The sequence below is a fragment of the Canis lupus genome, chromosome 18, assembly GCF_011100685.1.
Source record: "Canis lupus familiaris isolate Mischka breed German Shepherd chromosome 18, alternate assembly UU_Cfam_GSD_1.0, whole genome shotgun sequence".
Classification (NCBI taxonomy): Eukaryota; Metazoa; Chordata; class Mammalia; order Carnivora; family Canidae; genus Canis; species Canis lupus.
The window spans coordinates 24,256,431-24,277,447 of record NC_049239.1 but is presented as its reverse complement, the minus strand read 5'-3'; the positions used below and the strand labels follow the sequence as shown (position 1 = coordinate 24,277,447).

Below are 21,017 nucleotides of genomic sequence, written 5' to 3'. Positions count from 1 at the left end.
AAAAATTAAATTGAGTATGTTGAAGGGAATCCAGAAGTGAAAAATATATCTAATACATGTTATTGTATAAATATGAAAGTGAAAAAAGAAAAACCTTAAAAATGAAGAGTTAGTAAAATATTGTAGTTAAGGTGGGAAAAGAGAAAAAATATTGGAAGTTTTTAGTATGATATAAAAACGGATTGTAATGGAAAAAGAGGAAAAACTAGGGGGACCCCCTAGTTCTATTATACTATTTTCCCTCAGTCCTGGAGCTTTCCAGTGCTGCTTGGTCCAGAACTTGCTCTTCCCCTGTCCTTCTGGTCTTCTGGGGGCTCTTCCCCTGTCCTTCCAGCCTGCTGTTCTGATTCTCAGGTGATTGTACCTGGGGGAGCTGCACCCCCCCCCCCCCCGCCAGGTGCCAGGCTCAGGGGGAGCTGTGTACCCCACAGGAGCCGGGCTCATCGGGAGCTGTGTACCCTGTGAGGCCCCGTCCCCTGTGCCCTCCCACCAGGCAGGAGACAACACCAGGAGGAACAGCAGCGCTGGCAGTGGCCAGCTCCCTACCCTGGGGTCAGCTCCGGGGGAACACCTCCCCACACAGCTCCCAGTCCGCCTCTCCCATAGGGATGGGGGCTCAGCTCCCCGGGGACCCCCCCCTGACCCGGAGCCCCCACCTGACCCCCGGCTTCTCCCTGAGGTCCCGGGGGCTGCACTCCGGCCCTTGACCGAGCCAGGCCTACGGCTCTGCTGCACTCCCCTGCCCTCCCCACCCCCCCCGCCATGACCCCAGGATCTGGGGGCGCCCCTGCCCCTCCCCGTCCTGCCGGGCTCCCTGCTGAGTGTGGCTCCCTCTGGGAAGAATCCACCGGGTGCTTCAAGTTCCTGGGGCTCCCACGCTGGACTTTCCCGGGGACCGTCCCCCTCCCCCACCGGCTTAGCCCGACGCCCTCCCCACCCTCCACTGGATCCCTTTTCATGTATTTATTTATTTCCCCACCTTCCAACCTTGTTAGAAGCGAAAACCCTTGTCTCTGTAGCTTCCGGCCCTTCTCTACGTCTCAGGTCGGATTGGCAGGTGCTCAGGTGGTGTGGACAGTCATCCAGATGAGTTGGGGGTGGGGTGAGCTGAGGACCCTACTCCTCTGTCACCTTGCCCCTCCTCTGCACCAATTTTCTTTCTTTAGCAATTATGTGTTTTTAAAATGTACTTGCGTGTGTATTTTCTAACTCATTGGACCAACCACATTTTATTGAGTACCCACTATATGTATAAAGTATGAATGCTATGGAAAAAAATAAAATGTATAATATCACCTCAAAGGAATCTTTCATTCTCAAAATAGATACCATAATGGATGATACAGAACTTGCAGAAGAAAGTTAGAAGCGATGGCTCATATATGAGGTATAATAAAACACTAGAATATTTCAGGGCCAGAAAAGATTCTTTAAAACTGGAGCATAAGAAAAGCCTTTGTGGGGGAAATATAATTTGATTTGAACCTTGAAGAATAGATAAGATTCAGGGAAATACCTGGGTGACTCAATGGTTGAGCCTCTGCCTTTGGCCACGGTGTGATCCCAGGGTCCTGGGATCGAATCTCCATCAGGGTCAGGGTCAGGGTCAGGGTCAGATGCTTCTCCCTCTGCCTATGTCTCTATGTCTCTCTCTCTCTCATGAATAAATAAACAAAGTCTAAAAAAAAGATTCATACATGTGAAAATGTGAAGAATTATATCCATTTGGAAAAATTACACAAGTAATATAGGAAAATTCAGAGAAAATATTACAATTTGGCTGTATAGGAATGAAAAAGTGAAATAAAAAATAAAAATATAATGTGGGATGGTACGTTTGACCTGGATTGTAGAAGATTTTGAATGTTAGGAGGCCTTTTCATTGATTCTTGATGGATAATTCTCACCAAGTTTTTTAAATTAAGACTATATTCTTAAGACAATTTAAGGTTCATAGCAAATTTGAGAGATGCATGCACATGCATAGATTCCCCTATTGTCAACATTACTCAGTAATATGTGTGTTGTTGTTTTTTAACCGAGGACAAACCTACATTAATATGTCATAATCAGCCAAAGTCCATGGTTTACATTACAACCAAAGTCCATGGATTACATTACTCTTGGCTTTGTACATTACAGGGATTTGAGCAGATGTATAATGACGTGTATCCATCATTATGGTAACATACAGGATAGTTTCACTGCCCTAAAAATCCTCTATGCTTCACTTATTCATCTCTGCCCATCTCTAGAAACCAATGATCTTTTATTGTATCCATAGTTTACCCTTTTCCAAATGTCATGTAGTTGAAACTGTATATACAGTAATTAGCCTTTCAGATTGGCTTCTTTCACTTAGTAATATGCATCTAAGTTTCCTCAATGTCTTTTCAAGACTTGATAGTTCATATCTCTTTAATGTTGAATAATATTCTACTGTCTGGACGTACCACAATATATTTATTTACCTACTGAAGGACATCTTAGTTGCTTCCAAGTTTTGGCAACTATGAATAAAGCTGCTATAAATATCCAGGTACAGATTTTTGTGTAGCTTTAAGGTTTTAGTTCTTTTGGTTAAATAGTAAAGAATGCAACTGTTGGATTATGTTTAATTTTGTAAGAAACCACCAAACTGTCTTCCAAAGTGACTGTACCATTTTGCATTGTCACCAGCCATCAGTGTTCTTATTGCTCCATATCCTCACCAGCAGTTGATGTTGTAGTGTTCCACATTTCAGCCATTTTAATAGGTGTATAATGATATCTAATTGTTGTTTTAATTTGCATTTCCCTGATGACCTATTATGTAGAGCATATTTTCATATGCTTGTTTGCCATCTGTCTTTCTTCTCTGATGAAATGTCTATCTTAATGGTTCTTGGACCATTTTTTAATTGAGTTGTTTTCTGGCTGTTGAGTTTTGAGAGTTCTTTGTGCATTTAGGTAATAGTCCTTTATCATATGTGTCTCTTGCAAATATTTTCTCCCAGTCTTGGCCTGTCTTCTAATTTTCTTGACATTGACTTTCGCAGAACAGGAGATTTGAATTTTATTGAAGTCCAGTTTAGCATTTACTTTTCTCGTTGATTAGAAGTTTGGTGTTGTATCTAACCACTCATTGCCATACCCAAGGTCTTCTAAATTTTATTTGTTGTCTTCTGAGAGTTTTATAGTTTTTTTTTATATGTGGATCTATGATCCATTTGAGTTAATTTTTGTGCAGTTGTAAGATCTATATTTAGTTCCTTTTTTTCGTGTGAATATCCATCATTTGTTGAGATCATTGCTTCATTTTCTTTCCTTTACACCTCTGTCAAAAGATCAGTGGACTGAATATATGGAAGTATATTTCTGTTCTCTTCTGTCACATTGATCTGTTTGTCTGTTCTCTCCCATACCACACTGTTTTGATTAGCATAGTTTGAAGTTGAGTAGTGTCAGTCTCAGCCTCGTTCTTCTCCTTCAATATTGTGTTGACTATTCTCTTTACCTTTTCATGTAAGTAAGTTAGATTCAGTTTGTTGATGTCTATAAGATCACTTGATGGGGTTTTGATTGGGCTTGCAATGAACCTACAGATCAATTTGGAAATAACCAACATTTGATCAATATTTATTTTTCCTATTCATGAACATGGAATATATCTCCATTCGTTTAGTTTTTTATTTTGTTCATCAGAATTTTATAGTTTTCCTCATTTTGATCTTGTGCATATTTTGTTTGATCCACTAACTTTTGAGTAGCAGAGTAAATTTATCAGAGGTTTACATTAAGAAAATTAATCTAATTGTCCTGAAAGGGAGAAATTGGAAGTTGTCAGCCTGGTTGAAATGCAAGACAATAAAGATGTGAAGTTGATTAGTTGTCATGAAAACAAAGAGTGTAACAAAGATGTCACTGATGTTGCCAAGATAGACTTAATAGAATTTGTTATTCCTTATATAAGACCAGAAGATGCCAAATAATAATAGAAAGTGGTCTAAACTCTTTAACTGTTACTTCATTCAATTCTCCATAGCATTGAATGAAGTAAGAACTATTATCCTCATTTTATAAATTAGAAAACAGTACAGAAGATAATCCAAGGGTCGTGTCTATAACAGAGCATGGCGGGTTTGTTGGAATCTAACATCTGTATCCCACTCTTAAGTCCTCGCCACAAACTGTGTCTTGAACCTTAGTTACTGAAAATATTGTGGTTCTGTGGACATAAATTGGGTACATAGTATGATCAAAGTCCATTTGAGATGGAATAAGAAAAATTGAGTTTGGATAGCTTGTTTTGTTTTCCCTTAATGACGTGTGTGTGTGTGTGTGTGTGTGTCTGTTTCTATTTCGTAAGCTCAGTGCTCATAAAGCCTGTTGGAAAAATATGAATTTCATACAGAAGCTAAGAATATTTAAATAAAAATCCACATTGAAATTCTCAGACTACAGTGCAACTAAGTCACATGGTTCATTACCATCTTCATAGTAGAGATTTTTATTTTTTAATTTCTTTCTTAAAGATTTTTAAAAATGTATTTATTTGAGAGAGAGAAGGGGTGAGAGAGAGAACACAGAGGGAAAGGCTCCCTGCTGAGTAGACAAGCCTGATGCTGGGCTTGATCCAGGACCCAGAGATCATGATCTGAGCCAAAGCCGATGCTTAACCAACTGAGCCACCCATGCACCCTCACAGTGGAGCTTTTTAATTTTTTTTCAAAGATTCTATTTATTCATGAGAGACACACACAGAGAGGCAGAGACAGAAGTAGAGGAAGAAGCAGGCTCCCATGGGGAGCTTAATGTGGGACTTGATCCCAGGACCCCCAGATTACTATTTGAACCAAATTTGAACCAAAGGCAGATGCTCAACCACTGAAACACCCAGGTGTTTCAAAGTAGAGTTTTTAAATAAGAAATTGCATCCTTTTATAAATGGGCAATGCCTTCTATCCCTTCAAGTTGTATATGCTGTATGTATCATTTAAAATCATGTTAAAAAAGTGATAATGTGGAAAATGTTTTACATTTTTTATGAAAAGAAGATTAAATAAACATATTTATAAATTGTGTACATGTGTGCGCATATGTGTAAATCTAAAAAAATAAGTAAAAAGGTATACACAAAATTTTAACTTCAGTTATCTCCTTATAGTGAGGTTGTAAATATATTTTTCTTTCCATTTTGGGCTTTCTTAGATTTTCTAATAATCTGACATGTATTAGGACTTCATTCTATCTAAAATAACTGATAAACTGTTGATGAACTATATCATTCAATTGTTGGTGAAGTTCTGTGCTACTTCTAGTTACTCTGCTCCTAGGTAGAATTGTCATCTCTTAGCCTTATACCTCTTGCCACTTCCCTTCTTGTGTTATCTCAATCTATAGAACTAATTTTTGTATTAATTGTATTTTGCTAACTATCATTTTCACCACTCTGGCTAGGACTGCTTGTTACCTACCCAATATCCATTCTGTACTTCTTCTTAAAAATAGAACTTTGATTTTGTTGGGAGTGGCATGGCACCCAGTTAAAAACCAAACAAAAAATGAAACAAAACAACAACAACAACTCCCTATGCATCCATACCTCCCTTGAAGATAAACGTGTGTACTATCTGGTCCATATGTGCTGTGTGGGAGCAGTTGGTAGGAACTTGTCATAAGCTACTAAAAGAGGGTTCAGACTCAGCAGACACATGTCCTAAATTATAAGCCTTTTATTTTCTTTTTACTTCAATATGAAATTCAGACATGATCGCGGGTGATGTAATAATTCTAAAAAATAATAATTCTTTACTTTGAAAATTACTGTTAGAATTTACTCTATTTTCATGATATATTCTCATTATCTAAGAGAATCACTTCTGTTCTAAGAGTTCTACTTCTGTTAGGAGGGACAACAGCAGGGATTTTACTTGGGCACAGTTGATTTTGAGGGTTTCTTTTGAGTAAGAATTAGGTGTTTGCTTTAGTTTTTTTCTTAAGGATATTTTGATTCATAATGATAACTGCATAATTATAAGAAAGGATGATAACAATAATAATAACTATGGTTTATTGAAAGTTGAGTACTCTAAGTTGTACACATTGAGTCTGTCATATTATTTCTTACCCCAACTACTATTAAGTGGTGATAATTTATTTGCACATTTCTTTAGGAAACAGAGGCATTTATATACTGAGCAACTTGCCAAAAGTCACACAACTAGGAAATGGTGAAGCCAGAGTTTGGGCACAGTTACGTCTGAACCTCCCAGATTTGCTGAGGCCTGAATCCCTCTGCTATTCTCCTACCATGTTTCCATTTTCTTTGATCAAAGTACATTCTTCCAGTTCATCTAAAATGGTGTCCAGTTGGGGCACCTGGGTGGCTCAGTTGGCTAAGCATCTGCCTTTGGCTCAGGTCATGATGATTGACCTCAGATCCTGGGATTGAGCCTTGGGTCACTGGGGCTTCCTGCTCAGTGGGAAACCTGCTTCTCCCCTCTTTGTCCCTCCCCATCCCTGCCCCTACTTTCTCTTGCTATCTCTTTCTCTCATATAAATAAAGTCTTTAAAAATATTTTTTTAAATGTGTCAAATTATGAGCACGTGATTTAAAACAAAAGGAATCTTCATTTCACCCACTGTCATAGCATTTTGACCATTAAGGGATCATCCTTGCTCTAGGCCTAATTGAGGACCATAGTCTAGCGGGAACACTTGGGTCTTCCTCTTTGTATACTTGTGTCCAATGATAGTATTTAGGGCCTAAAGACGCACAAGGAACTATGGGCTATGTGAATTCTACACATATAAAATAAATTTGCATTGCAGTATATCAGTTGAACCGTGATCTTTTGATTTCTGAAATTTACTAGGTCGCTGGTTGTTCATAATGTCAGCACCTAATTTCTTTATAGCCTTTCTAAACAATAGTTAAAGAATCTTGAGCCTGGATTGGCAGTAAATTCTCTAAATTCCCTCAACAGATATGCATTCTATAAAAATTGGATAATAATGTAATAATAAGGAAGAGCATATACAGTTTATTTGGAGATAACTATATGATTATCTTTTTAATCAGAGTCTGATTTACATTAGTTCCACCTTGTTATGTTATGAGACACTACACATACTATGACTGACTTTCCTGAACCTCAGGGAAAACTGAAGGATTGGGTATAATCAATAATAGTGAAATTAAATTTCTTAAACATATAGTACAGTTACAGAAAACATGTATAATTACAGCTGCTGTAATAAAGGATCAAATAGAATCATGAAACTTTCTGAATTATTTTCTGTACAGTTTTAGCACTTTGTTTTCTACCTAAATTCAAACATTCACTTGGTTTTCATAAATGCTGTTTTTGCAGAATTTCATCATCAGCAGTCTTGCGTTCCACATCTGTGTAGAAAAGCCTACCCAGGGAGTTGCTTTAGCATCAGACACATGATTAGACACTGATAGACACATGGCATTTAGTAATACCATTAACATACTCCGCACTACACAATGGCAACAGATGTCTTAAGTTCTAACAACTAATCAAAAAGTAAATCAACCAACATAAAAAACATCTGGAATCCTAGAAATGGAAGAATTTAGTCATAGATCATTCAATATTCTATCAAATTTGTGTTAATTTGTGAAAAGCTGTGTTGGATGTTTTTATGCAAATGAGACCAAATATACATTTTACTCTGTGATCTCCAAAACCATTTACTATAGAAAGCACTTTGTCAGGTTCCAAAGCACTTCTTCCGAGGCCTGAGATAACTCAAGCTTTCAGAAATAATTCTCTTATTAAAGCAATATGTTCAAAGTGAGCAATGCTAGTCCACAGGGAACGCTGCTGAGAAAGTAATGGTCTGCTGGTGAGTTGATGGACTGCATTAGTGGTTCCAGCCAATCCAGAAGGAGAACTGACAGCAGCTCAATTTGTAATGTATTTCATATGTAGAACGTACTCAGCAAAGAGCCCTAAATATTAGAACTGTGCATTGGCTAATTAAAGTCTTGGCAAATCATGGCATTGCAACTGTGAATTACACCCGGGCCATTACTCTCTGATCTTTGGGAACATTCTTATCCACATATGAACAATAATCATAAAGGCAGATAGATTTACAGAGAATATATTTTCAGCTTCTTTTTACTTACAATATCAACTTAATTTGGGGCTGCAGAAATTCATTTCCTGAGAAAGGGGAGACTTTTGTGTTGTTGTTGCTGCTGCTGTTGTTGTCGAATACTAAAAAAAGAGTTAAGAATTTGGAAGTCTCTCAGTGATTCTTGATGTTCTGGAAAAAATCTTATGATGCCTTCAGGAATTAGTAAAATAGTATACTTCAATAAAAAAAATCAAAATTAAACCATTCCAATGGTACTGAGATTCCATTTCAGTACCACAACATAGACTTTAGACAAGATCGCAGTCCTAATCAATTTTGGTATTTAAAATGACATTATTCTTTTTCATCTTTGGGCAATTTAACCTGAAAATGGTATTTAGGTGTATACTGCTTATCCTTTGCTTAGTAAAGGGGAATAAATTAAGATGAGTGTTACCTGTCTTTGAAATTTTCTTTTGTAAATACATTGAATATTTAGCTGTGCTAAGTTGCTTCTCCGGTGACATACTTCATTAACATAGCAAATATAACAAGAAAGCTGTAGTTCTTAGCACACAATTTGCAAGTTGTTTTTTATCTTGGGTTATCTTAAGGCACATTTTAAACTGTGAACTCAAATTGAACATGCACTGCTGCAGCGTTTTTATATTTTGAATATTATGTAGAAGAGAATTTTCAGGCAGCCCCACAACAAAACATGCCAGTGAGTTGTTAATGCTTTTGAGATGTCCAGAGCTCTCCTTTGCAGTGTTATTTAATGTTTACTTAGACAGGAAAGGTAGATTACAAACATTTCCCCCTTAGTGAGCCATTTTCTGCTTTTACATATTTTTATTTATATATTTTATTCCACTTCTGTTCTCCAGAGCATATAAACCATAAGAATCTGCTAGAAGTACCAAGAAATGCTTAATGGCACAAATTTAAAATGCACACAAACATGAGTCTCAATAACCTAACATTATTGGAACATGAAAATTAGCTCACAAAGCCAATGTCCGTGAAATGCTACCATTGGATGACAGATGTTATTTTTCCTAAAGAATAATTGATAATTAAACTTTATCTCCAAATACAGAAAATTCACATCAAAGGAAAAAAAAAAAAAGAATGCTTCTTGAGGGGGGATATATACAACTAATATTCTTAAATGGTCATCTTTTTAAGCATATTTCTAGGAGAAAAGAAAAAAGAAAGAAAGAAAGAAAGAAAGAAAGAAAGAAAGAAGAGAAAGAGGAAAGAAAGAAGAAAGAAGAAAAGAAAGAAAGAAAGAAAGAAAGAAAGAAAGGAAGGAAGGAAGGAAGGAAGGAAGGAAGGAAGGAAGGAAGGAGGAAGAAAGAAAGAAAGAAAGAAAGAAAGAAAGAAAGAAAGAAAGAAAGAAAGAAAGAAAAAAAGAAACTGTGATAATCCCAAACTATTAGACATGGAATCTTTATAGTCTTTGCACAATCATGGAGACCTTGATGATCCCCTGATACTATTAATTCCTCCTACAATTTTTATAAACTTGTCAGGTCCTGCACTTTGCTCCTCTTACAGCATTGACACTGAAGCCAAATGATGCTCAATTTTTTATCTCATTGCATGAATAAAAAACTATGTCACAAGGGTACTTAATAAAAATGAATGCGAGATTTTACTAGAGAGAGGGGACTCGTCGGATCAAAGCATATCCATTTATGAATGTTATAAACTTTTGATAAAACAAATTGTCATGTGATGGCATGTTTATTTCAGAAGTATGGATGAAAAGATAATATTTTTAATTAAAAATAATAAAAACTTTCTGCCAGCAGGTGGGCAATAGTTTTGGGGCATGTGGCGAACAGCTGGATGTTATTAAATCTGTATGAACTTGAGGATCTCACTGGTGATTCTTTAATAAAGCTATCTTTTTTTTTTTTTCTTTCATTGCTAGTGCGGAAGGGTCCGGCATCTGTCCTCACACGGACAAAACAGATGTCGATTTTAAATTTTTTTCTCTAATTGTCGTAATCTTTCTCACAAACCACTGACTTTTTAGTCGTGGGAGAACCGTCAGGGGTCGGTCGGCTCATCCTCGCTCCCCCCCCCCGCCCCCGGAGCGGGCAGGGAGCGCAGGGCCCGGGCCTTGCGGGGTCGCCCTCCCCTTCCACGAGGCGGCGCGGCGGGCAGGGAGCTCGGCGGGTCCCCGGCGGAGGCAGGTCGTCCCGGGCTCCGAGCCCCACGCACCCATGGGCCGGTGCCCTCCCCCCGCGCGGCGCACCCCGTGGCCGAGGAGTCTCGCGCTCGCCCTGGGTCCGAGCGGCGCGCAGCCGCTGCCCGCCGAGGTGTGCACTCGTATTTCCACACCACGCGAGGAAACTGGCCCTCCTCGACGGCGCGACCTCGCTTCAGGACAGCAAACCCCAAGCCTTTTAAACAAACAAAAAGACACACGTTGGGGTCACGAGGGCCGCGCTGCTCGCGCACAGGTCCCCGCTGCGTTGGGGCCACGAGAGCCTTGGGCCCCGTGCGGCTCAGGGCTGCCTCCCCCCGCCACCGTCTCCCGATCGGTCCGCCGCGCCCCCGGGTGCGTGTGGCCGTGGCCGTGGGTGCGCGTGGCCTTGGCCGTGGGTGCGCGTGGCCGTGGGTGCGCGTGGCCGTGGGCCCTCCTAGCGTGCTGCGTCCGGACCCCGCACACGGTGACCGAGGCCCCGCGGCCGCCCCGCCCCGCCCCGAGCCAGTCATGCCCCCTTGCGCCCGGTGGCCACTTCCAGCGTGGGCGCAGCAGGTCGGAGCCCCCGAGTCCTGCACCTGCAGCGGCACAGGGGCTGAGCCGGCTGGGGGGGGGGGGGGTGCGGGAGGGGGCAGGTCCGGCATCGTCGTCGGGGGCCCGTGGGAGCCGTGCGCCAGGCCCCGTGGGTGCCCAGGTCCCCGAAGGGACAGTTCCCGCGGGCGCCCCACCTCGGGGCCGCGCTGCATCCACACTGCCCGAGAAACCAGAGTCGCCCCACGCGGCAGCCACGGCAAGCCTCCCGGTGCAGGCCCGGCCCACAGGGACCTCCCAGTGCAGGCCCGGCCCACAATGACCTCCCGGTGCAGGGCCACCCATGGTGAGTTCCCGGTGCAGGCCGGGCCCACGGTGACCTCCCGGTGCAGGCCAGGCCCACGGCGAGCTCCGGGGCAGGCCGGGTCCACGGGAACCTCCCGGTGCAGGGCAGCCCACAGCGACCTCCCGGTGCAGGCCGAGCCCATGGAGACCTCCCGGTGCAGGCCGGGCCCACGGCGACCTCCCAGTGCAGGCCCAGCCCACGGCGACCTCCCAGTGCAGGGCCACCCATGGTGAGTTCCCGGTGCAGGCCCGGCCCACGGCGAGCTCCGGGGCAGGCCGGGTCCACGGGAACCTCCCAGTGCAGGGCAGCCCACGGCGACCTCTCGGTGCAGGCCGGGCCCACCGTGACCTCCCGGTGCAGGCCGGGCCCACGGCGACCTCCCGGTGCAGGCCGGGCCCACGGCGACCTCCCGGTGCAGGCCGGGCCCACGGGGACCTCCCGGTGCAGGCCGGGCCCACCGCCCACGCTCGGGGCCGCCCACGCGGCGCTGTCCCGCGAAGGCCGCCGCCCCGACCGCGGGCGGACGCGCCCGGGGGCAGGGGGGTGGAGGAGCCGGTGGGCAGCGAGGCCTCGGCCGGACGGCGGAGGCGCCCACGCCGCGAGTCCCCGCGAGGGCTGCGCTGCGCCCGGGGGTCGGAGCTGCGGGCGCCGAGGGCTCCCGGCCCCACGGACGCCGCCCGGGAACGCGTGTGCTTGGCGGGCTCCGGCCCCAGCCCCGCGGCCGCTGGAGGATTCCCGCGGGGCTCGCTCTTCCGCGGCCTCCCGCCCCAGGAGCGCTCACGCAGCCTTTGCTCCAATGAGCAGCCATTTGATTCAGTGAGTCTCTTATATTAAAAAACCAAGATTTGGGATCCCTGGGTGGCGCAGCGGTTTGGCGCCTGCCTTTGGCCCAGGGCGCGATCCTGGAGACCCGGGATCGAATCCCACATCGGGCTCCCGGTGCATGGAGCCTGCTTCTCCCTCTGCCTGTGTCTCTGCCTCTCTCTCTCTCACTGTGTGCCTATCATAAATAAATAAAAAACAAAACAAAACAAAAAAAACCCCAAGATTTATCTTAGCGATCCGGGCATTGGAGCACAGGTTGTTTTAGAGCTCCCCGTATTCTTCACGCCTCCCTCCTCCCTGGCATCCCGCAGTCTCCGGGGGAAGGGACGCGGCGCCGCGCAGAGCCTCCTGCTGCGCGAGCCTGACCCCCGCGCCTCGCCCAGCGAGCTAATGCCAGGCAGGCTGAAGACCCTTCAGTAGCTGATGAGCCCGGAAGGTTCTCTGGCTCAAGCAGCCTGCTCTTCTAAACTGGCTCATCTGGATCCGCAAGGGCAAGATAACAAATAACAAATAATTTTTTACTTTTAATTATTTTTAACAAATAATTTTCTAATATTCCCCCAAATATTAGAACATTCACTCGCGTTGATGGTTATTACTCCTTCTCCATGTATTCTGTGAAGAGAGCAGCCTTATTGGGGCATGCTCTGGTAGGTATCCTCTCCCGATAGGTAGTTCCTGATTTGTTTTTCAGAGTAGATTTAGAATTATCTGTGTAATGGGGCTCATATGTTTTTATTTAAATTACTAAACAAATTCGACACATTTAGAGTAATTTGCTTTTGTTTTCATTACATGGTAACCTGCAGTACATTCTGTAGAAAAATTAAAACTGAGTCTGTTTGGTCGTTACATAGAACATGCCTTACATCTTTTTTACATGGTTCTTAATGGTTAATTTCTAACAGAGTTCTGCACTGGAAGTGTTTATCTAAACTAAATAAAGGGATGATTACTTACAAATCTTGCTGTCAATCAATGTTATGTTCAAGGAAATAAAGTTTGATTATTAAAAAAAAAGAAGCATTTCACGGAGGAAGAAGTAGGAGAAAATATTGAAATAGACGTCAGAATTATATGTTAATTAAATAATCATTTCATTGTCAATATTTTAATAGATTGTATCCATTCTCCTTAGTTTCTTTCAAATTCATTGATATTTTTTAAAAAAGATTTTATTTACTTATTCATGAGAGACACAGAGAGAGAGAGGCAGGGACACAGGCGGAGGGAGAAGCAGGCTCCTCGCAGGGAGCCCGACGTGGGACCCGATCCTGGGATCCCGGGTCTCCAGGATCACACCCTGGGCTGAAGGCGGTGCTAAACCGCTGAGACCCCCGGGCTCTCCCAGAATCATTGATTTTTAAGTCTTATACCTTAGCCTGAGGACTTTTTCTTATTTTTTAGTGAAATGTCACAAGATTGACTGCCTTCGCTATTAAAATAAACATGTCTTGGCCCTGCTTCCTCCTCAGACGCATCTCAACAGCTCTTAGGGATCCTTTTCTTGTTTCTGAAAACATACTGACCTCCTTCTTGTCTGAAACCTTTTGGCCACACCCTTTACTCTGCCTGGCCTGTTTCCCCCACCGGTTATTAGTACTTTCTCGGCTTTCATTTCTTTTTCTTTTTTTTTTTTTTTTTTCCGGCTTTCATTTCTAAGCTGAAGTATTGCCCTGGAGAGACCAGCCCCTACCACCTTAACTGTAACCTTTGTTTACCGGTTGATTCGTTCATGTTCAGGTCTTCCAGTGGACAGTAAAATCTGCAAATACAAGGCTGCGCTTCTGCCCTGCCTTTCTATCCCCGAGTGTGGCCTCAAGCCAGGCCTAAGGCAAGTTCTAAAAGCCATCTATCAACTCAATAGTTAATTGTTAAATTTGACACTTCCCAGCTTTTACCTTACTCTGCTGCAGCACTTATTCATCAACCCTTTTTCTTCTTTGGCTTCTGTATCAATAATTCGTCCTGACTTCTATTGTTATTTCGGTTCTAATTCCTCTCATTTTTCCGTCTTCTTCACAAAACATTAGTGTTCTGGCAATACGTATTTTTTTTTCTCAAACTATGTACTTTGACAAATCTGATTCTTTTTTATGGCTTTAACTGCTGCTTACATGCTTAGGGATCCCCAAGATTTGTTTTTAGTTCTCCGATCATCAGAATCATTCTCTGTTTTGCTGATGGACTGTTTTGAGTATTAGTAAATGGGATTCAGCATTCTCTACCCTCTTCAACAGCCTCACCCTATTTTCCAGAAGCATGAGGAGAGTTACCCAAGCCAGAAACCAGGAAGTTTGATCCAGTAGGTCTCACTCCATCCCTGTGTTTGCTAGTTATGCCTGCGTTCACATAAGCTGTCACCAGGATTCAGTAGGTTGTATTAATTTTGCCTTCTATATAATCTAAGAAGTGTCCTCTCTTCTGTAACGGTCCCTAACTTGTCTCCTTACCTCACGATATTATTGTCCATGATGAGCAATTCTGCATACTGCCACCAAAGTGGACTTTCTCATCATAAATTTGCCTCTTGCAGGATTTAAATATTTCAGGTGTTAGCTCTTGTCTTCAGAATATTTTTCCTTTAAACTATGCAAAATACTTTCTAATTTCCGGATAGTCACCAACAAATCTAGTGTTAAATATACACCAAATCATACGTAATCTCTTAAATATTTTAAGTTCTTTCACATCTCTGTACCTTTTACACATTATTTTGCAGACGGTTGGCCAATCTAAAAATTACCAATCCAGACTCAGTTATGGGTCACCTTTCCCATAAAACCATTTCCTGTCTATTATATCCCAAGTTGACTTTGTGTCTCCTCTTTACTGTCATGGGATTCTGTGTCTATCTAGTAAGGCATTTACCACCTCTATCTAAATTATTAATTTTAATTCATGAATCCTCTACACTGAGCATTTGGTTAAAATCAGAACTTTGTTGCAACTCTAAGTGACTACTCATGTTCTCCATTGAACTGGGCTTGAATGGTGTAAAGGAACAGAACTCATTCATAGAAATTAAGATGAAAAGGGAGGCTTAATATTATATCATCTCAGGAATCTTACCTCTTCAAATCCTGGAAATGTTACATCAAACTCCTCGCTAACAAGAGCAGAGGAAGTCCTAGCTCTTCCCCAAGGACTCAGAGCATTCTTTGGAGTGGAAAGATAGAGAAAAGACCAGATAACATTCTCATGGCCTCATCCATGAGATTCCTTGTAGCAAATTACCTTATTGGAGCTTGATAATCCACCACTTCTCCATTTGCCCCTTCACTGAACACATACACAAATAGATACAGAATCTCAGACAAAACTTCACGAGTCTCTTGGATAGTACAGAAGTACCAGGGGAGAGGCTATATTTCATGCAAAAGAAATTTATAATCTCTGTTTAAAATTCCTATTACAGCAGTCCACCTTTATCCTTGATTTCACTTTCTGTAGTTTCACTTACCTGCAGTCAACCATGTTCGAGAAGCAGATGATCCTCCTTCTACATGTTATCAGAGAGTCAGCACTGCATCCCAATGCCTACAGCATCCACTTCACTTCATCTCATCACGTAGGCATTTTATCATTTCACACCATCACAAGAATAAAGGTGAGTACAGTAAGCTATCCTGAGAGACCATAGTCAAGTAACTGTTATTAAAATATATAGTTACAATTATTTTATTTTATTATTAGATATTATTAATCTCTTGTGCTTAATTTATAAATTAGACTTTATCATAGGTATGTATGTATAGGGGAAAACTATAGGATTTATGGGGTTCTATAGTCTCTGCAGTTTCAGGCATTCACTGGGGGTCTTGTAACACATTTCTCTTGGATAGGGAAGGGCTACTGTGTTGAAAATCTCTATAAACCTCTCCTCCACCAGTAATATCTCTCTTTGTCCTTTTTGCTTTCCTGCAGTTTTTAAACTCTTCTTACTACTTTCCTGACTATGTCTTTCTCATTGGGTTTTCTCAGGAGCTCCAATTTTTTCTTCTTCTTTTTTTTAAAATTAATATATAATGTATTATTGCTTTCAGAGGTAGAGGTCAGTGATTCATCAGTTTTCTATAATACCCAGTGCTCATTACATCACATGTCCCCATTAATGTTCATCACCTAGTTACCCCATCCCTCATCCCCCATCCCTCTCTCCTTCAGCAACCCTCAGTTTGTTTCCTATGATTAAGAATCTGTTATGGTTTGTCTCCCTCTTTGATTTCATCTTGTTTTTATTTTTTCCTCTCTACCACTATGATCCTTGATTTTGTTTCTTAAATTCCACATATGAGTGAGATCATGTGATAATTGTCTTTCTCTGATTGACTTATTTCACTTAGTATTCCATTATACACACACACACACACACACACAGCAACCTTCTTTTTTTTAAGATTTTATTTATTTATTCCTGAGAGATACAGAGAGAGAGAGAGACAGAGAGAGACATAGAGAGAGAGAGAGAGGCAGAGACACAGGCAGAGGGTGAAGCAAGCCCCATGAAGGGAGCCCGACGTGGGACTCCATCCCAGGTCTCCAGGATCACACCCTGGGCAGAAGGCGGCACGAACCTGCTGAGCCACCCAGGCTGCCCACAGCACACCTTCTTTATCTATTCATCTGTCGAGAGACATTTGGGCTCTTTTCATAGTTTGACTGTGTGGACATTGTGGCTATAAACACCGGGGTGCAGGTGCCCCTTCAGATCACTATATCTGTATCTTTAGATAAATACTTAATATTTATCTAATTATTTAGGGGTAAATATTTAGTAGTGCAATTGCTGGGTCAGAGGATAGCTCTATTTTTGACTTCTTGAGGAATCTCCATACTGTTTTCCAGAGTGGCTGCACCAGTTCACATTCCCACCAACAGTGTATAAGAGTTCCCCTTTCAGGACGCCTGGGAGCTCAGGGCATGATCCTGGGGTCTGGAATCGAGTCCCACATCGGGCTCCTGTGGGAAGCTTGCTTCTCCCTCTGCCTGTGTCTCTGCCTCTCTCTCTCTCATGAATAAATAAATAAAAATTAAAAAAAAAAAGAATTCCTCTTTCTCTGCATCCTCACCAATATCTGTCATTTCCTGACTTGATAATGATACCCATTCTGACTGGTGTGAGGGAGTATCTCGTTGAGGTTTTGATTTGAATTTCCCTGATGACCAGTGATGTTGAACATTTTTTCATGTGTCTCTTGGCCTATGTATGTCTTCTTTGGAGAAATGTCTGTTCATGCCTTCTGCCCATTTCTTGACTGGATTATTTATTCTCTGGCTGTTGACTTTGATAAGTTCTTTATAGATTTTGGATACTAGCCCTTTATCTGATAAGAGGCTTGCAAATATCTTCTCCCATTCTGTCAGTTGCTTTTGTTTTTGTCAACTATTTCCTTTGCTGTGCAAAAGGTTTTATCTTGATGAGGTCCCAAGAGTTTACTTTTGCCTTTGTTTCCCTTGCCTTTGGAGATGTGTCTATTAAGAAGTTGATGTGGCTGAGGTCACAGAGGCTGCTGCTTATGTTCTCCTCTAGGATTTTGATGGATTCCTGTTTCACATTTAGGCCTTGCATCCATTTTGAGTCTGTTTTTGTATATGGTGTAAGAAAATGGTCCAGTTTCATTCTTCTGCATGTGGCTGTCCAATGTTCCCAACACCATTTGTTGAAGAGACTGTCTTTTTCCATTGGATATTCTTTCCTACTTTGTCAAAGATTACTTGACCATAGAGTTGGGGTCCATTTCTGGGTTCTCTGTTCTGTTCCATTGATTGCTGTATTTGTTTTTGTGCCTTTACTGTGCTGTCTTGATGATCACAGTTTTGTAGTAGAGCTTGCAGTCTGGAAATGTGATGCCACCAGCTTTAGTTTTCTTTTTCAGTATCCCTTTGGCTCTTTGGGGACTTTTCTGGTTCCATACCAATTTTAAGATTTCCATAACCAGACAAAGATCCCACCCAAAAGAAGAATTACAAACCAATATCCCTGATGAACACAGATGCAAAAATTCTCACCAAAATACTAGCTAGTAGGGTTCAACAGTGCAATTTTTTTTCTTACATTAACCAGAATAAAGGAGTTCAATCCAGCTCACATTTTTAAACTTGCACTCTCAAAACTAAGAAGCTGTTTTATGTATTTTGTCAAAGATCAGTTCCTAACTCCTCCATGATATAGAGAATAAACTTGGACAAGTTACTTAAGCTCTTTGTATTTTGGTTTCCTTGTCTGTTTAATAGGGATAATAGTAATAATTATTTCATGTGTTTATCTTCCTGATTAAATTACTTAATACATATAAACTTAAACAATGCTAGCAGTTATGTACTTATTCGGGGTTAATCATTTTAATCTCTGTGGTTGTTTACCCTCCTTGGAAACCTCTATGGCTATATAGACTTTTTTCTTGCTATTATTGTATCCTATATTCACCGCCTCCCACCCCGCTTCCCTTCCCCTCACCTTTTTTTGCTGTTAAATACAACTAGTATGGAATCTCACAGAAAATTACAGCTAGAAAAGCAGGATCATATGAGAACAAGAACGCAGCAAGTGATGTACTTTTTTTTTTTCCTTTTTTTCTCTTGTAATGACTTTGACCTCTGCTTCTCTCTCTCTCTCTCTCTCTCTCGTATGCTTTGTTAATATTTTTGCACACAGCGTATAACAGGAACATAATACCACTTCAAAATGGTGGTCTAGAATCCCAAATCTGTATATCCCTATCTACTCACTTCAGGTTTCTGGGAGAGAAAATCTAATTGGCCCATTTTCTGTAAGTGGTCCATCCCTACTCCAATGATCTGTGTTTGATATAAGTTCTCTAAACAAAAATAGAACCATTGGCTTCTTTTAAACACTCCTTGTATATACTTGTGCACCTGACCTTTTGGAAATGTGTCTTGTTTATCTTTTATTCCTAACATAATGCACAGTCTTGGCCTGTAGATGATACTCAATAAATGTTTATTGGGAGAATCAAGTATTCGCTTTGTGTTGAATTTCACTTACTAGCAAAAAAATTTTGTTAAAGTAACATTCAGGGGTTTATGTTATTAATAAACTGAACTATTCTTACATATTTAAATGACTTTAATAAAAAATAGGTGTGGTTTATGGGGAATATTGAAAAAGCAATCAAGATGAAGAAGGTAAATTGAGAGTAAGAGGGAAATAGAGGAAGATAGAATATTCCAACAAAAGGGGTACCTGTCTGGCTCAGTTGGTTGACCATCCAACTCTTGGTTTCAGCTCAGGTCTGATCTCAGGGTCCTGAGATTGAGTCCCATGTAGGGCTGAGCACTGGACATGAAGCCTGCATAAGATTCTCTCTCCATCTTCCTCTACCCCTGCCCCTGTGCATGTTCTCTCTCTCTCTCTCTCTCTCTCAAATAACAGTAGTCCCATCAATTGTTCTCAGTTTTCCAAAGAATTATGAGGATGAGAATAATAAACTTGTCTTTTTTTGTATGTAATTAATCTTAGAAGTAATTTTTAGGTAGTACTCAAAACATACACATTTCTTTCTCTTCCCCATATCCAAATTTCTAGGAGAGTGTTTCATTTTACTTGTTTTTCTAAATATTTGAGAATTTTTATTTTTCTAAGATTTTATAAATTTCATTTTGAAGCCATCCATGCAACATGACCAGTATTAACTTAGAAACATTCATCTACAAGGTCTTACAACTGAACACATTTTATTTCAATTCAAGGTACTTAATTTACAGTCATCTGGACAGTGAGTAGAATAATAACCAGAAGGAATAGGCAGAAGAGGATCGTTAAATATAGACATAAATAATTTTTAAGATTTTTTAGTCCCAATTCTCAGTCACGCTTGTTACCAATCAGAAGTCAAGCCAGGTCTTAATTATTAGAGTTGTATTGGTAAGGGGGAAAAAATAACCTAAAAAACTGCAGTGGAATAGGAAAAAAGTGATTGGCGGCTTCTAGGGGAACAAAACCTTCACTACAGGAAATGAATGCCATTCCATTTCGATTTTACAAACAAACAGCTTAATTGAAAAGATTCCTAGTGTGTTGGAAAACCTGATCTCCCTTACGTATTTCTCGTTTCTAAAGATTTAATGATCAAAACATGGTTAATAATACTGAAATTCATCTGCCTTCAGAAATATTTACAGATTTTCAAGCAAGTGGCTTAATTAAATATTAGTTTTTAAGCAAATGAAGTTTGTGTGCATATATACACTTCTACATACACATTTGTTATGTATATTAGCTTTCTTGTTAAAATCTGTTACTACTTTTTAATCACTACATATCATATATATATATATATATAACAAAAATATTTTCCTAAACATTTTAGATTGTTGAAACCCCTCTCTGTTTTTTTCTCATAACTTAGAAACCTACTCCTAGATAGAAAGAGTACAATATAAGCAAACACTTTTGCTCTTCCACATTTTTCTTTTCCAAAGGGACTCTCAGAAATTGCCCAGGGGAATTTGTATGTTGTTATGTTGAAAACCATGTGAAAACCAAAGAATTTTATCCAATAAATTTGGGTTAAATTTTATGTTATACCTAAGTTATTTAGCATAGCACTAAAATTTCCATAGACAAGTATTGTGATAAGCAAGTTTGCAAAACAAGTTTCATTTGTCTTCCAGTAATCAAAATACTTGTTGTTTGTTATTTCTTCCTTCTGATGTCAGAACCCAAAATTTCTTAGAGTCCACATGGAGGACTTTCTGATAAATCCCCACAGTTGACTCTTCATCTCTAACATACTCTTCTCATCAAATTACACCTTACCAGTTTCTTGATGCCAGTTTCTTTCTCTGTACTCTAAGATTATTTTCTTGTTAAAATATTCTGCTTTTACATTTCTAGACAAAAAGAGATCAAAAGTAGCTTAGCCATAGAATGATGTGCATTCCAGAATCATCATTTGGTCACCCAAAAGAAATACAAAGCAATTCCATACTTTGTTTAGGACACTTGAAAGACATCGCAGCTAATCCAGCATCATTTAT

The 21,017-nt window shown here is 40.9% G+C and overlaps 1 protein-coding gene across 1 annotated transcript; it reads right to left on the bottom strand.

Annotated features, from left to right (window-relative positions):
• Positions 1–10,152: 10,152 nt before the first annotated feature.
• LOC119877255 (basic proline-rich protein-like) lies at positions 10,153–11,997 on the bottom strand. The gene has a single exon (XM_038564460.1). The coding sequence runs from the start codon at positions 11,995–11,997 to the stop codon at positions 10,153–10,155; it is 1,845 nt and encodes a 614-aa protein (XP_038420388.1).
• Between the last annotated feature and the right edge of the window lie 9,020 nt (positions 11,998–21,017).